The 18,033-nt window shown below is 52.5% G+C and overlaps 2 protein-coding genes across 2 annotated transcripts in view; both read right to left on the bottom strand.

Annotated features, from left to right (window-relative positions):
• TIMP2 (TIMP metallopeptidase inhibitor 2) overlaps positions 1-18,033 on the bottom strand; it is a 51,013-nt gene that overhangs the window by 27,154 nt on the left and 5,826 nt on the right. The gene's annotated exons all lie outside the window — the stretch shown is intronic.
• On the bottom strand, positions 320-10,071 carry CEP295NL (CEP295 N-terminal like). The gene is given in 4 exon segments (XM_019938821.3): positions 320-1,045; positions 1,047-2,284; positions 2,287-2,394; positions 2,397-10,071. Coding segments are annotated over 4 exon segments (1,683 nt in total). The 5' UTR covers positions 2,548-10,071; the 3' UTR covers positions 320-859.

Genomic DNA, 18,033 nt, shown 5'->3' with positions numbered 1-18,033 from the left:
GCAAAGCCTAAAATGTTTACTACTGGCTCTTTGCAGAAAAGGTTTGTCCACCCCCATTCCAACCCCTAAGTATGTAACAGGCAGATAAAACCCCACCCAGTGTAGGGTCTCTACGACTGCCAAGGCTTCTGGGTCAGAGGTAAAGCTGGAGGGTAGGGAACCTACCAGACACCCTGGTTCCCCCAGCACTGCCAGCCCCAGAAGGAGTCTATAGGGCTGAGTTGCTGGGAACCATTTCCCCTCTCTCTCTTTCCTCTTTCTGCCTCTTGCTTCGACCCCCTTCTTTCCCTCCCTCTCCCCCTCCTTTCTCCCTCCCTCCTGCTTTCTAATATTAAAGTTATAAGAATGTTACTGATGTCCTATTAAATGACGTTGGTTTGAAAGACTAAAAGATTTTTGTTAAATCTCTCCATTAACGTCTCAGCCACTGGCTAAGCAACAAATGATGTATCTTTTGAAACTGCGCCCGTCTGACCTTGCATGCCCCTCAAAGTCCAGTGTTCATTTCGCCAAAACATCTGAAGCACTTAAATGTACCTGGTGTTTCCATCTGTGCTGTGGCACGTGAAAACAGCCTCAGCTCCGGGACACACCTTTGAGCTACAATGGCCAGACCCTCCTACCGCGCCCCACATGTTCGTGCTAAGGAGTCTTCCTGAATTGGACTTAGTTTTAAAGGCGAGACTGGCAATAAGTATGATTCCTGCAGAGGAATTCGCTCCAAAGGATGGAAGGATGACTGTTGGCCCATTTTAAAGAGGCTACAGGTTTCTGAGCAGATGGTGCAAATACAATCGCACAGACTTGGGTGCCAGCTCAGTTATCAGTGATGTATTTACCAGGGGCAGGACTCTCGCTTTTAACATATTCCCTGAAACTCTCACAAGCATTTCCTGGCTTCTTCAAGAAACCGCTTGTGCAACTTGTTTTGCTCTAGAATTTGCTGTTGAAGGTCACGGATCATCTGACTGTGCCTGTCATCGTGGACAATGCTGGCCGAGGGGGAAGTGGGGCTGCGGTCATACCCTCCTTTCTTCTCCTGCTCTGGAGGGGGAGTCAGGCTTCCGATGAGCCAGAGAAGCTTGCCCCTGTTCCCTCCTCCCATCTTCCAGCTCCGTCTGGAGGTCAGCCTCCAAGCTCATCTTGGGGTGTCTGATTTGCTCGAGCGAGTCCAGCTGCTTTGGTGTTCTCTGCTCCACCTGCATTTTCTGCTTCTGCCTTGATGCCGTCAAGCCACCTCTGTCTGCCTGTTCTTGCGGGTGAAGCTGAAGGGAGCCCTGCACCAGGGCGTCCAGTCGGGGAGGCTCCTGGCTGGATTCGGGGCTGCACGAGAGCAGGTTCTCTTCATCGACAGATGTCCCTGCCTCGGGAGACCACGGTTTACTGTCATTCTCAAGCACGCACTTGGCCATCCTATGGGATTTTTGGTTCCTGGGCTTGCTTAGTAACTTTTTCAAGCTGGTTCTGGACGGCGTCAGGTGGGCGTCCACCCCCGCTGGACTTGTGGGCTCCCCGGCGGGCACCATGTCCATCTCTGCATCTCTTGCATTCCTCTTTCTCTGGCTCTCCCTTCTCCACGCCTGCGTCTCCTCAAAGCCCTGTTCTTCACTGGGGCTCTGATCCATCCCGGGCTTGAGATCCAGGTGCAAGTTCAGGTGTTTTCTCAGCTTCCGGTTGGTACCAAACAACAACTCTTCAGAGGCAAACTCCAGCTCTCCCTACCACCTGCTCTTGTCACAGAGCTTTGCCAGCGGTGAGGCCCCCCTTCTGCAGGTCGAGCCGACTGGCCACAGCTGTTCCAGGTCGTCGGCTTTGCCCTCGGGGCTCTGATCCAAACAGTGGTTTTTCGGGCCTTGAAGACAAGCCGTTTGCTTCCCCAGCTGCCTCCTGCCGTCCTGGGCTGTTTCGGTCTCCCGTTCCTCCAGGCATTTGATCTCCCCTACAGCAGCAGGGACCAAGTCTGTCCCTCTGCTCAGCCCAGGGTCAATGGGACGGTGGCCCCCGCCGGTCTTCATTGAAGGCACGTGTTTTCCTTTACTCCTCTCTGGTGGGCTCAGGGGACGAGGACTCAGGCCCGTGGCTCTGGAGGCTCCCTGCCTCTCCTGGTCCACCGCTCTTCTCCGGGACGTGGTGCACCAGGGCTGCCGTCAGACCAGCTCTTCCTTGTGTCCCTTCTCTTGCCACACGGCCACTGTGTGCTTCCTCTCGGCCCTGGGCGACCTGGCTGCTCCTGGCTGGGTCGAGCCCTCTGAGTCAGGTTCATGGTCCTCGGCCAGTCTGCCCGCCACCGCCTCCCCTCCAACAGATGTGCTAAGTACAGCCTCTCCAGGCCTCGGACCTGCTGGCCTGGGGCCTCCTGCTGCTCTGCCTGCAGCTCCTCGGCCAAGCGCTGGGGCAGCTCTTCCACTGCTAGAGGTCCTGTCTCCTCTGCGGGGGCAGGTCTCCTTTCTCTCGGACGTGTAGCAATTGGTGCTTCTGCCTCAAAAGCAAGGCTTCGTTGTCGGGACTGGGGCTCCGCCAAGGGGCTCTCTCCGCGTTTCCTTTCATGTCGGGGGCCTTTGCAGACACGGCTTCGGAGAGAAGGTGGTGTGAACCAAGAGTGGAGGTTCCAGGGCACCAGGGCCGAGGAGCCACAGGTGCTACGGCCGTTTCACGGCAAGCCCACAGGGCAGGAAGATGCACAGCGCTGCCCGGAGCGTTCCGAGCACAGTGAGGCCCTGGAGACAAGGCACATGGGGCTCTGAGTGCAGGACAGGCCGGGGGACGTGACCCTCCAGATCACTTTCCTGACATCTGCCCACGAGGGTCTGTTCTCCGGCTCCCGATCTGTCTCATACGCCTTTAATGAGACCCGGCAGGGCAGCTGTTCTCAGTGGGGTGTGGTTTTGCTTCCCAGGGGGACATGTGGCCATGTCTGGAGACAGTTTTGGTTGTCACAACTGGAAGGGGGGGTGCTACAGCCCCCCTCCCTCCAGGACGGCCCCACGACAAACAGGGACCAGGCTCCAGATGTCCAGTGCTAGGGTTAAGACCCCACCTTCGGAGACAAGTTAGGGTTCAGGTGGGGGTGATGCAAATGTCTGGCCCTCTGGAGGGAGCTACTTACAAATGAAAGGCGGAAGCGGTAAAGGAGGAGGAGCTTGCCAGGAAAGGTGTGTGTGTGTGTGTGTGTGTGTGTGTGTGTGTGTGTGTGTGTGTGTGTGTGTGTGGGGGGAGGTGAGTGTGGGTGAGTGTGCTGACGTGCATGTTTGTACTAGAATTCAGTGCAAACCAGAGAGGAGTTAAGCTAGTGGTATTTCTTTTTTCACATCTCTTTGGCATCACTCAGGGACACGTGCTCTGCCAGGGCTTCCTAAAGAAGGTGCATTCACACCAAAAAAGAGTATCACTTACAGCTGATGTCAAAAGCGGCCAGATGTGTGGGCTATGGGAGCTGCTTCCTAGGCACTGCGGTCTGCACGGGGCGCCCCTCAACTGTGTGGGTATCCCTTCCCTTCTTTATTTTAGGATGTGCGGAGCCAGGCTGAGCAATTTTAGCCCAAAGTAATGCTGGTCATCAGAAACACAGCTGCATCAGCGGAACAACTAATGTCAACTGTGTGGGCTGCCCTCCGCTTATCTTTTCTACAGTAACCGTCGAGGTAAGGAGTTATTAGCACCCCTGGTTCACGGGTGGGGAAACTGAGGCAGGGAGCAATTAAGAAACTTGACCCAAATCACACAGCTGGCAGACGGCAGCTGCTACTCGGGTAGACCATCTTGTCTTTGACCAATGGTCACATAGCCGCTGGCTCTTGCAAACTATGATGATGCAGTTATACATGTGGAAATGCGGTTAACATCATATTCTACCAGTCTGCCAACCACCACAATGAGCAAGAGGAGAGAGAAAGAGAAAGCTGGGAAATTAAACACAATGGTTGAGATTTTCAACAAAAGCGCCACAGCCATTCAATGGGGGAAAAAGTCATTTTTTTGTTCGTTTTCAACAAACGTTCCTGGGACAGTTGGATATCCACATGCAAAAAAGATTAATTTACACCCTTATCTCATCATATACAAAATTATATACCATATACAGAAATTAAAGTGATCACAGACCTTAAGGTAAGGTCTAAAGCTATAGATGCTTGGAAGGAAACAACTGTATCTTCATGACTTCAGGTTAGGCAAAGATTCTTAGATATAACACCAAAAGCACAAGCAATACAAGAAATTGATAAGTGTGGCATCATCAGTATTAAAAACCTCTGCACTTCAGAAGACATCGTTAATAAGTGAAAACACAAGACAAGGACTGGAAGGAAATACCTGCAAATCACATATCCAACAAAAGACTTGAATCAGTTTGTATAAACAGCTCTTACAATAATAAGAAGACAAACAATCCAATTTAAAAATGGGCAGGGACTTCCCTGGTGGTGCAGTGGATAAGAATCCGCCTGCCAATGCAGGGGACACCGGTTCGGGCCCTGGTCCAGGAAGATCTCACAAGCCGCGGAACAACAAAGCCCATGTGCCACAACTACTGAGCCCTCATGCCGCATTTACTGAAGCCCGCGTGCCTAGAGCCCGTGCTCCACAGCAAGAGAAGCCACCGCAATAAGAAGCCCACGCACCACAAGGAAGAGTAGCCACCGCTCAACACAATCTAGAAAAAGCCTGCGCGCAGCAACGAAGACCCAATGCAGCCAAAAATAAATAAATAAATAAATAAATTTATAAAAATAGGCAAAAGGTTGAAATAAACACATCACCAAAGAAGATTTACGTATGGCTAATAAAGCCCATAAAAAGATGTTCAACACCAACACTCATCAGGGAAACGCAAAATGAAGATACCACTTCACACCCACTAGGATGGCTACAATGAAAAAGACAGGCAATGACAAGACTTGGTGAGGACGTGGGGACATCGGAACCCTAACATGCTGCTGGTGGGGATGCAAAATGGCGCAGCTGCTCTGGAAAACAGTTTGGCAGTTCTATAAGATGGTAAACGTAGATCTACCGTATGACCCAGCAATTGTACTCCACCAAGAAACAGAAGTGCAGAAACTGAGTAACCGTCCCAGCTCACAGGGAGGAGCTGGGTTGGAATCTGGGTCCCAAATGTCAGAGATTGAGCTTTTCCCACCCCCGGGAATGGCCACAGGGGTGTCCAAACAGGTGAGGAGAGGGAGAGCGCTGTGAATGTCGCTTCACCTGTAGAGAATGGGGAAACTTGCACCCCGGGATCCAAGGTCTATTTTTGGGCCTGGAGCCACTGGCTCACGCCCCATGTTAACTGGTGACAATGAGCAAAACCTGCACGAGCCTCTCCCACTCTGGAGGGCCCCCACCCACTCGGTCACCCGTTACACCCTGAGCCAGGCCCGTTGGGGTGGGCGCCCCACTGCTGCCCAGGTGGTTTTCCTGGAGACACGCAAATGGATGAAGACCTGAAACATTTGGGTGGTGATCTTAGGGATAAAGCCCGGAAATTAGAGTCAGCTCCCTCGTTCAGGAACTGAAATCCCTGTACCAACTGGCAGAGGCACCCTTGCTCTCTGCCCATGTCCCCAGCTGCCCCATGCCCTCACCTCCAAGCCCTTCCTTGCGCATTGACTTGAGACCAGTGTTCTGAGTGTCGGGGTTCTCTCTCGGGCCTTCTGACCTTGCTCCCCCGAAGCGGGACGGGCTGGCCTGTGATGGCTGCCTTCAACCCCTCGGGAAGCCGCAGCCCTCTCCTTACAGAAGCTCCACTCAGAGCGGCAGATGGGAAGGACACTGGGCCCATTCTCCTCTCACCCTCTGCGTCCCCGGTGCGTGGAGCCAGCCCGCGGCGGTCACCTGGGTAGTGGCTCAGATCACTTTTCAGCCGAGGCAGACCCCCTCCCAGGCCACGAGGAAGGGCCAGACCCGCAGCAGCCCTCCTGCCTTCTGATCCCTCAATGGAGGCTCCAGGGTACCCCAGGCCGAGGAAGAAAGGTGACCACGAAGGAGGCTGGGTGGCGCCCAAACCAGGGGCTCCAATGCCAGGTGGACCGGACTCCGGTCGAAGGGTCTCACTTGAGCCTCCTAACCAGGCTCCCTGTCACCACCCCCGTTCCACCCCACCTGACTCCTCCTCCCCAGCACTATGGCTACAGCCACTGTTCTAACTCGGCCACCTGTGTCACTTGAGCATCTGCAACGGGCCCTGTGCAGTCGGCACCAGCAAGTCTCCAAGCATAGCCAGAGGCCACCTGCCTCACGGGTTGCCTGAACTGCTAGTTAAGATGCAGATTTGGCGGCCCGCCCCAGACCGATCCCACCTCTGCCTCAGTGGGGAGGGGCCCAGAAATGCGCTCAGTTAACCATCTCACCAAAGTCGGTCGGGCAGTCCCTGGCCGACAGGCTTGGGAACATTCCAGCAGCTCAGGATCCGGCCCCCCTTCCCCAGCCGGGCATCCCAAATGCCCCTGACCCAGGTCCAACACCTTCGCTGTGCTCGTGCCCGTCCTTCTTCCTCAAAGAGAGCCCCCCTCATCCTACCCACCCACCTCTCCCCAGCCCTGTTCTGGTTCTTCCTCCCTGACAAGGCCGCCCCTGATTTCCGCAGCAACAGGAAAATGCTCCCGTTTTTCTCCGGGGCCCACAGATTCAACGCCCCAGGGACACAGTTTAGCACATTTTCTTTTGAAACATTTAAAAATAGCTATAAAAGGGCTCCTAGAGCTGCCCTGGTGGCGCAGTGGTTGAGAGTCCGCCTGCCGATGCAGGGGACGTGGGTTCGTGCCCCGGTCCGGGAAGATCCCACATGCCGCGGAGCGGCTGGCCCCGTGAGCCATGGCTGCTGAGCCTGCGCGTCCGGAGCCTGCGCTCCGCAACGGGAGAGGCCACGACAGTGAGAGGCCCGCGTATCGCCAAAAAAAAAAAAAAAAAAAAAAAGGGCTCCCAACTAGCTGGCATGGCCAGAGAGAACATTTCCATATAAGTAAAGCTTACTCTTTCATGTGTAAAGTTAAACATTTCTCTGTCTCCTGAGAGCACACAGAAGGGACATAATTTGACCTTCTTACAACTCTGGATTATCTTTAGAACTATAATATAGAGAATCCCTCAAGGGCTTTTAAGATATATAGGACCCCCACTAAAAAAATCATATATATATATATATATATATGACAGAGTTCCTCTAAACTAAATGACCCCTGAATATAATTTGGAGTTTTTAAGTGTACTTCTTATAGCTTCCTCCGTAGTTGTAACTTTCTGTCTGTGTGTCTGACAGCACCCTATCCCCCTTTTCTCATACGGCTTCTAAACTGCTATGATGTGGGACCCACACAAATCAGTGTCTTAAAAGTGTGTCTAAAGCAAGAAGAGTAGAGGCTGGGGCCCTGGCGGGCTTTCCATGAGTCAAGTACATGAGCGTCTGAATCCATGGCCACCAGCTCTGGATGCGATGTCCCCGGCACTCAATCACCCACAGGGAGATGGAAAACCAGCCGTGCTGCTGGCATGCAAGCCTTCAGCTCAGATTCTTCACAGGCTTGAACCCCTGGCCAAATCTAACAAGGCCAAGCATACTGGGAAAACATCTACAACCCACACGTGGGTCCCCACATCCGACCCTGCAAGTGCCAAGTGGAGAATGTAGCTCCGAAGGAGCAAAGCTGGAGATGAGAGGGTCCGAGCCGGCTGTGAGCTCAGTCGGCAGAGACCGTGGTCACCAAAAGAGCCAATGCGATCGTTACCTGTGTTGCTAGAAACGCCTGAAACAAGCAGGGTAATGGTCCAGCCCAGCCCCTGCACAGGTGAGACTCACCTGGACATTCCCGGCCGCAACGTGAAAGAGGCACTTGGAGGAACACCCACCCTGTTCCCACCCCATGGGATGCGTGAAGATCAAACGGGATGGCCTGCAAGTTTTAAAATCAAAATACAACTATCGAAATTTTTAGGGGGACTTCCCTGATGGTCCAGGGGTTAAGACTCCACGCTTCCAATCCCTGGTCGGGGAACTAAGATCTCACATGCCACGCGGTGCGGCAAAAAACAAAAAAGAAAGAAAAGAAATTATTAGGAATTCACCTAATGAGAAATACACACTAAATGCGAATTACACTTTTACTAAATAAGGAGAAAATCTGAGTAAGGGAGAGGTATGTCTTCCCAGATATGGTTCAGAAAGGCAGAGAGTGGTTAAGGATGGGAAGAAGCGCCTCAGAGTTCAGGAGGAGAATGAAAAAACAAACAAAAACAGGTCATAGGAAGGAAAGTCCTAAGAGTCTAGAACAGTGTACTCTGGTGGTTCAGAGTATTGACTAACTGTGTGACCTAGCACAGGTTTCTTAACTCTGGGTGCCTCAGTCTCTGTTCATCCGTAAAACGGGGATAATAACAGCAACACCCATCATCTACACAGATGCTAGCGCTCATTACCATCAGAAACACCCACATCCTTGGCAAGCTGCTTGGGGAAGAGGGTGGTACTTACTGTGCGTGCCTCCAGATGCCTGGACCAGACCACCAAGAACACATTACAGGGAGGCAGAAATTGGCCCGGGTGGAAAGAAGCACTTTCTACAGGGTTGTCTTGAAATCACTGGGCTGAGTTGGTAGGTAGTGAGACACCCATCACTGGAGGCATCCGAGCCAAGCCCAGATAAAACAAACATCAGAAACATTTTAAACTCCATTTCTCTGAGTTCTAGCTGCTAGAAATACACTTTGTGACACCCAGTGTGCTGCCCAGAGCTTCCACTTTTGCTCACTTCCTGACTCTCCCTCAGTTAAGTTCCAGAGTAGTGGTTCATAAAGCCGGCTGGGTGTTAGACCAGCTGCATCAGAATCACCTGGTGGGGAGGCGATCACGGTAGACTATGCGTCCTGGCCAGGCCCCACCGCACGTTTTTCCACCCGAATCCTGGGGTGGGGTTTGCGAATCTGCATGTTTAACCATCTCCCTGATGCACACTCAGGATAAGGACAGTTCTAGAAGGCTGAGATGGCCGGGCAGCCAGCCTCTAGGAGAACAAGCCCTTGTCATCTTGTCTCCGTTACCTCCCCGACCAGCTTCATTAAGACAGACATGAGGCACAGGCTCTTCCAAACTCACAGGAGATACCAGGCTAGCTGGGGGGCTGCTTACGGCTGATCCAACTGGCGCCTTACTAAATGTCTCTTGACGATGTCATCTGCTTTCCCTCCAGCCTTACTACTGCAGCTACCCCACCTAGGTCAGGGGTCCCCAGTGCCAACAACTGTTCTTGTTGTATGATGATCTCCCCCCCAAAACCACCAAATTCACTCCCAACCCCATCCCACCAGCTTCCACTGCCCATCCTCCCCGATCCAACTGTATGTGCAGAACCCCGTGGTGCAAGGACTTTCAAATTAGCCTTTTGGCATGTGTCCTGGACACCCTTACTGGCCCACTTCCCAAGGCGCCCTCACCAAACCACTGGGCACAGAAAGAAGTCCACCCTCACAATGGATAAGGGGGCAGGGACACAACAAGAACCTCAGCCCTGGGTGCTCTGCATTGGGTCTCTGGGGCCCACTGACCAAAGGTGGCTGGAATCGCAGCTCCCCACCTCCACCAGCAGCCCAGCACCCGCCCCAGCTGGTGAACTCTGGCAGCCGCTGCCATGGGAACAACAGAGCTGTTGTGCTCTGACATCAGAGCTGGGGTGAACTCAGGGACAGTGACGAGCCAGCCAGAGGACGAGCACCTGTCAGCACACCTGTTGTGAGTCCACCGATCACAAAGATTTGGCTCAAACAGCTGGGGTGATGCGCAGAGGGATGGCCACCTCGGGGGCCCCGTGAAGATGCCTGACGTGCGCGTGCTTTCGGTGTTTAAAGACGGTCTGGCAGGGAGAAAATCCTTCCTGTCCCAGCCTGGCAGCACGGTGACGTTCCTCATCGGGGTGTCACTCTTCTGAGCTGTTGCACCTCAAGGTCAGGGCTTCCCGACAACGCTGGCCACCCCTCCTCCCACAGGGAGGGCGTCTGGTCCCACTCAGGTTGGGGATATCTGCCCCTCCAGGATCCACTGTTGAGCTGAGCCGACTGGAGGTGGGGGGAAGGAATGCTGGCCTGGGGCCCCCATGTCACCCACCCACCCACCCATCCACCCAAAATAAGAAATAGGACATGCCTGACCTCGTTTCTAGGGCTAAGGGCACCCTCCACAAATTTGACAATTGAGAAATTTAGTTTGGGGAACATGATAACAGCCCCAAAATGTCAAAGCAACCGATCTCAGGGTTTGCTTTCTCGCGAAAGTCAACAGCAGGGACTTGGAACCTTGGAGGCAGAGCTGATCCAGGGATGAAAGCCTTTGTGTGGGGCTGGAAGGGCCCTGGGGAGGTCATGTGGTCCCCGACCCGGCGTGGGGCAGGAAGTCTGCTCCTGAACTTCTCAACCACAGCTCCCCACCCACTTTTTGGGCCCCTCTTCTTGGCCCCATAGACACAAAGTCTTATGTCCATTTCTCCTTTCCCAGAGCACACCCAGCCCCCAACCCCTTAGCCTCTTCTCAGCACGATCATGTACACCCACCTTCAGCATGGGACAAGTTTGGGGCGGGGCTTGGGGAGAGTGCAGATATCATGGTGGCCAAAAACTTCAGCTTGTGGGGCCTTTGACGCATTCTGGAATGGCCACCACTGCCGTGCTCCCCAGGTAGTTCCTGCATTGAAGATATTTCACCCAAGCCCGGGCTCTCCCGACACCATCTTAGTGATTCCTAGGATGCAGCCCCCATCCTCCGGATGAACCTGCTCTGCTCAGGGGTCTCTGCTCCATGGGGCCCATCAATGAACTAGGACCAACCCAGCTTTAATAGCGCAGCCCAACCTACTGCTGAGCACAGTCAGACCCACACTTCAGCAAACTCTGACTTTAAAAACGACGCATATCATTCAAGTTCAACAGAGAAAAATTAGAAAACACACACTTGCAAAAGAAAGCCAAATTTCCCCTCCTTTATCTGAACAGTTTACATTTCAGTAAAAAAATTCTACAACCTTTGGTCCCACAGAGCATCCGAGGCTGTGATTTACTTGACCACTGCCCTGCTGCTGTATCTGCTTCTAACACTGAGATAAACAGGATGGAGGTGAGCATCCTCGTCACGAGATGCCAGCACATGCACTTCATTATTTCCCGCAAAAAAATTCCTAGCTTTAGAGTTACTTGACCAAAGGGGAGACTCTTTCTTTTTTTTTTTTAAATTAACGTATAGTTGATTTACAATGTTGTGTTCATTTCTGGTGTGCAGCAAAGAGATTCAATTATACATACATATATTCTTTTTTGTATGCGTTGCCATTATGGCTTATTACAGGATATTGAATATAGTTCCCTGTGCTCTACAGTAAGACCTTGTTGTTTATATGTTTTATATATAGTGGTTTGTATCTGCTAATCCCAAGCTCCTACTAATTTATCCTTCGCCCCTGGCCCTACCAGCTTTCCCCTTTGGTAACCATGTTTGTTTTCTATGTCTGTGAGTCTCTTCTGTTTTGTAAATAAGTTCATTATATTATTTTCTTAGATTCCACATATAAGTGATATCATATGACATTTGTCTTTCTCTATGTGACTTACTTCACTTAGTATGAGAATCTCTAGGTCCATCCATGTTGCTGCAAATGGCATTATTTTACTCTTTTTTATGGCCGAGTAATATTCCACTGTAGAAATATACCACATCTTCTTTATCCATTCCTCCGTCAACGGACATTTGGGTTGTTTCCAGGTCTTGGCTATTGTAAACAGTGCTGCTATGAACACTGGGGTGCATGCATCTTTACGAATTAGTTTTCTCCAGACACACGCCCAGGAGTGGGATGGCTGGATCACACGGTGAGTCTGACTTTTACTTATGGAACCTCCATATTGTGGTCCATAGTGGCTGCACCAATTTACATTCAAGGGGAGACTTAAAGTCCTTGATCAGCATTGTCAAAATGCCCTTCCAAGCTTCTAAATTGCTCAGGTTAGGACCAAACACACCTACTTAGCGTCAGCCCTTCCAAGGACAACAAGCCTCTTGGCCACACAGAACAGAGCAACGGAAAGGCCAAAGCTGTGACGTCTGATCTATTTCCAGAGACTTGAGCCAGGATCCAGTTCCTTAGATTCTTGGTGCCGCCCTTGGCTGCGCGACCTTGGGTAGATCATGGACTGCTCTCCATCCAGACAGGGGAGGACACCTGCCTGACCTACCACCTACCTCATGAGTCCTTGTGAAATGGAAGAGATGAAGTCCTTTTGCACTGAAAATCCCTAGACAGTCGATGTTTTTTTATCGAAGAGACATGATTGGTGACTATTTGCCGGTGGTTCCCCACCCCCCCCCCCCCGACGCCGAACCGGTGCACAAGAAACATACACCACCTGAGATTTATTCCTTTATTCCCTGCCCTGGATCCAACAGGGCCAAGGGGCCAAGATGTCACAACCAAGAATTGGGGACTGACAGTGCTCATCATGGCTCTGCTCCAACACCATTCCTCCTGAGATACCTGGTTTCTGCCTGGGCATGGCTGGGCCATTTCTCCCAGGGGCTTCTGAGGATTGAAGATTAAATGCTGGAGGGCTGCAGAGAGAAGCCCCCAGGAGAGAACTGTGCCTGCCCCCAAAATCGCCCTGTCACAGGGTCAACAGCCCTCCTGGAAAGGGATGTTCCCCTCGGAGCAGAACAATCCACAGGAACCTGAAGCCCACGAGTGACCTCCGGCCTTCTCTCCCGGCTACACGGAGTGCTGTCTGTTGACAGCACCCTGGACTCCAGAGGCTGCGGCGCCCGGGGTCACCGCAAGCTCAGACCTCATCGCGTGCCTGCAAACGTTCTAGACATGTGGCCCAATAAGATCATTCCTGCGCACCTCCACATCTAACGTGTTCCTGGCATCTTTCCCACCCCGTCCTTGTTCTCTACACCCTCACATGTCATGGGACCCAGGTGAGGACAAGGCGGCCTGGGGCGGGTCAACCAACTCTGCACAGTGAATTTTCAACTACCTGGAGTGACCAGGGAGTGGCGGCACGGAGAAGGCAGAGCAGGGGACCATCAGAGGTACAGTTTCCATACAGTGCTGGGAGCCGGCGTGAGCGCGTCTCCCTCACATCACGTGGCCTGTGCTGAAAACCCATCCACCGGCCCTGAACTCTTGATCTGGACTAAAGGAAGGGCAGCAGAAGTGAGCTGGGCCACAGAGAGAGAGGCCAGGCTGAATTTTACACACTGTAGGAAGAACAGAGAAAGCAGAGGGGGCCAGGAATGTCAGAGGAGGTTTATTTCCCTTTTGCACACACATGACTTTCTTCTTGAGGAGCTCTGGGGACAGAGGCCACAAGGTTTCACAGAAGCATCATCCAGGATCTCAGAATTCTAGGTGGAGTGGGTGGGGCTGACATCTATTGAGTCCCTCTCATGCTTTTGCACACTTTACTCATACATCAGAAATTCACTCAGCATCTGCTATGGCCCGGCCCTGAGGAGTTTAATTCTGCTTTTACAGAAGAAACCGAGGCTCACAGAGGCACAGAGTCAGGACTCAGAACCAGCTCTAACAGGCTCCAAAGCCCCAGGCTTCTTCTCCCAATACCTTCCACTTCGTCTTTTTTCCTCTAAAATGTCGGTCCATTTCATTCTGTCCTTGGTTAAGAATCAGCTGCTGAAGTGCCTCCTAACTAGGGCCTTTTTTTTTTTTTGCGGTACGCGGGTCTCTCACTGTTGTGGCCTCTCCCGTTGCGGAGCACAGGCTCCGGACGCGCAAGGCTCAGTGGCCATGGCTCACGGTCCAGCCGCTCCGCGGCATGTGGGATCTTCCCGGACCGGGGCACGAACCCGCGTACCCTGCATCGGCAGGCGGACTCTCAACCGCTGTGCCAACCAGGGAAGACCTAACTAGGGCCTTTGACTGTCATCAGAGGGGCCTCGGCCATGCCTGGTGCAGAGCCGGGGTGCTGAGCCAACTTCGTGAGGATGCCCTGACCCTAAGGGGTCTCCCGGAAAGGCCAACCAAGATCTCCAGACCACAGATCAGAAAGGGCCACATGAAGACTCATCCCGAGCCAGGCTCTGTCCCCAGGGACTCTCCACCCCAGAACGTTCCACTACAGAGGGGTTATGGCCTTTAAACTCATCCCTCTCTCTCTTAGGCCCACAGGTTCAAGATTTGCGGCATCTTCGGGGTCAGTTCAGAGAATGATATCCACGAGCATCATTTCTTCTGGAAAGCAGGGAGCGGGCCATCAGGTGAGAGGTGAGCCAGCCCCAGGAAGCTCACACCCAGGGGGGCGGGGGAAAGTTCTCATAAAGGGCCAGATGGTACAATAACTAATGTAGCTCTGTCGCTGCTACTCAACGCTGCCTTGTAGCTCAAAAGCAGCTGCGGACTTTGTATTAGGAATGGGCGTGGCCGCATCCCAGCAAAACTGTATTTACCACAATAGGCAGTCTGGGGCCAGGGTGCAGTTTGCCAAGCGCTGAAAGGCCAGCAGAGTTTTAGGAGGCCGACTGCATCCTGTGCGTCCTGTTGTAGGGCACGGCCTTGCTGGGGCAGCACCAGGTGGAAACACACCACCTGAGTCTCACCTCGGAAACCTCAGATGTACTCAGCTCAGGGGTCCTCGGGATGCTGCAAAATCAGATGGTAGCGATGGCTGCACAGCTCTATGACTGCCCTAAAAACCACTGAATTGTACACTTTAAGTGGGTGAACAGTATGTGAATTACACCTCAGTAAAGCGTAAGTCTCTGAGGCAGAAAAACAATAACAGCCTTCTTAAGAGGCAATAAACCCTTCCCTAATCTGCTTCTTGGGGGATGAAGGCAAAGGTGGGCAGCCCTGGACGCGCTCCCCCTCCCTCCGGGCTCAGGGCACTCACCCTCTCGCCCTCAGCCTTCTCCTCTGCCTCCCCCATCCTGAAGAAACCTCCACCCCATTGCCTTTTAACTTTAAAATAATTATACAACTCACACCCGTTAATCACAGAAAATTTAGCACATACAGATAAGCAAAACGAAATAAAAATCACCCTTGATCTCACCCACTGTCTAGAATTTTGACAGTCACCCTTCCAGACTTTTCTGTACATGCACAGTAAAAAAAAAAAAAAAAAAAAAAGGATAGAGATACATACAGAAGCAATAAAACTTCTGTATGCTGGGGAATTTTCACCATAAAAACCCGTGACAGTGGTTATCTAAGGGAAAGGAGGGGGTTGGGACCAGGAGGGATTAACTGAGGTTTCAGGGTGGCAATGACTAGTCTCTTAATTTGAGTATTTGCTTGATAACTTTTTGTTACAATGTACAGTTACGCATGGTGCACTTAAAAATTATATTAGACAGTGTTTGAAATGTGAAAGCATACTGACTGTAACTGGGCTTTTAAATTTAATGCACTCTGAACATTTTTCTAGGTCAAAAACATGAATCTATAATACTGTTTAAAATGACTGCTTAATATTCTGCTGTCAGGATAAAGCTTCATTTAATTTAGCTCATCTCCAGTTGATGAGCAAATCTCATGAACAAGGTCAGCTTCCAGGAGTTTCCAACCTTCATGTTCCCCAGAGACCACCCCCTCCCTCCAAGCCAAGGTGGACCAGAATCGCCACGTTCAGCCTCCTCGCTGTTAAGTCTCCTTTCATTTTAAAACCCTCTGTCTTCTTACTCTGCTATTTGATAGTCATGTGACCCAAGCAAGTTAATCAGCCCGTGCCTCAGTCTGATCATCTGTAAAATGGGGATAATTGTGCATCAGACGCGTTAACACGAGGAACGTGTGGATCACAGTTCTAAGCACTTAGCATGGATGATGACAGCTGCTGTTACTGTTACTTGTCACAGTCACTTTTCCTTCACAGAACTACCACGGTTTCCCTCCTAGTCCCCTGGGCCCTCCTGGAGGCACCAGAGCCCAGGCTTGTGTGTCTCTGCGCCCCCCACCTGTGTGATAACCATGGCCAGACCTCAGGGCTGGGTGAAGATTACACGTCCAGCACAGCATCTGGCACAGAAAGAGCCAGTCCCCCCGCCGCAACCCCGAGAGCCTCCATGGACACCGTCCTAGGCACTGCACCTCTGCCCTTTCTTGTGATCTTTGCCCACAAACTTAAAAGGTAGGTAAATTATTATCACCTCTTTGGTGATGGGGAAACCGTGGCAGAGGGCACTTGCCCAAGATCTCTCCCCTGGACTGAGTCGTGGGGCTGCAGAGCAGCTGCCCTAACCATGCTGCTCCAAACCTATGTGTCCCCACTTCCCACTGCCTCTGCTCCCACTTCCTCTTCCCTCCGAGGCCCCTCACATACTTCCATAATCTGCTGTAGCTACTACAGCCGGAGACCCCACTGTCTCTCTCAGCAGAACTCAGCAGGGAACCCCACTGAACACCTGACCACGTTAGGGGATGCCTGGCCCTGGCCCTGAGGTCAAACCCCAGAGGCAGCCCCCGTCCCAGCTGGTCACCCCCCGCCTGCCTTCCGTTTCCTGAGTCCCTCCCTCGTGCAGGTGCCTGCTCCGCTCACCTGGGTGACTGACTACAAGCCCTTAACATTGCTCTTCTGCCTGCAGCTACCTTTCCCTCCCCCCATGTCTAACAGCTCTCGGGGAGGTGGGGGGACAACAAAGACCCCCCTTGGTTCCCACTGCCGGGGCTTCAGGCTCTGCTGCTGCGCCCGGGTGCAAGGCTGCCCACCCTTTGGTTTCAAAGCCCCTTCCCACCATGTCTCTCACCCCTCCCCACAGGCCATAAAAAAGTCTTTTACAGGCAGTGATTAACCTTTTAGGGGTCACATACCGCTTTGAGAACCTGGTGGAAGCCATGGCCCCTGTCCACAGAAAAACATGGACACACACACACACACACACACACACACACACACACACACACAGCTTTGCTTACAGTTTCAGGGCTCAAGACCGCCCCCCACCAGGCCCATCTCTGAACAGACGTCTATGTCCCCCAGGTTAGGACCCTTCTTTATAGAGATTACATCTCAATTTAATTTTTACAGCAAACACTTGCCCAGTCCGCCTTGCTGGGGTCTCCAGTAGCTTAACCTAGGATGCTAATTGGACGAGGCGGACCCCAATTCTGTCAGCTACAAAATGGGGTTCACCTGGGTCTCTATCACTTTCTCACTGGAGCTGCACATGCACGCAGTGATGGCGGCGCCAGAGGCTCCAGGATTCCAGCCAGCCCAGGCCTCAGGGGTCCTGGAGGTGGGCCCTGGGAGAGCCTGGGCCTGGGCTGGGGGAGCCAGCTTCATTCCTGCCCTTTCTGAGACGCTGGTACCCAGACCGCCCCTCAGTCTGGAAGTCCTCCTCCCTCCCCACTTCCCTTGGCTGCCTTTCCTCCCAGCATTCTGGGGCATCTCACATAAGCCTCCCCCCACCCCGACCCCCTATGGCCCTCGCAGTCTACGGATCCTGTAGCAACTAAACAGAAGCCTAGCCCAGCACTCAAAATCTACCTGTTCGTTTAAAACTATGCACAAGTGCACCTGTCAATCCGTATAGTGAGGTATCTATAACGTTCTCTTCTCACACTCAGATTGTCTTGGGTACTCGCTTTGGAAATGACTGCTCTGTGCAAACTTTGGTGGTGGGTGTCAGAATCACCTGGAGAGTCTGAGAAATACCCATGCCCACGCCCTGAGCCCCAAGGGTCCAATATGGGACGCTAATTCAGACAACTGCCTTCCAGCAAACTCCCTGGGTGATGCCCGCTGTCACCCACAGGTACACACTCTCGATGCCTCTCCTCAGGCCCTCGGGATGGAATGCAAACGCTATGTGATAAACCAGATGTCCAGTCCCACTCTGCCTCTCGGGCCCTCCTGCCCCCGAGCCTGCTCTGTACCCAGACTCTCTCGCACCTTTCCCAGGCAGCCTGTCCCTGTCCTTGGCACTGCAAAATCATGCACTGAACCATGCCTGGTACATGTTCCCCCAGCTCCATCCTCCAATTTAGGGTTCTTTACGCTTTCAACCTTGATTTCCTCAGTCTGCCCTTCTCTTTCCAGAAAGACCATCCT

This window comes from Tursiops truncatus, chromosome 20 (assembly GCF_011762595.2).
Source record: "Tursiops truncatus isolate mTurTru1 chromosome 20, mTurTru1.mat.Y, whole genome shotgun sequence".
In the NCBI taxonomy this organism is placed as follows: Eukaryota; Metazoa; Chordata; class Mammalia; order Artiodactyla; family Delphinidae; genus Tursiops; species Tursiops truncatus.
This window is presented reverse-complemented; position numbering and strand designations above follow the sequence as displayed.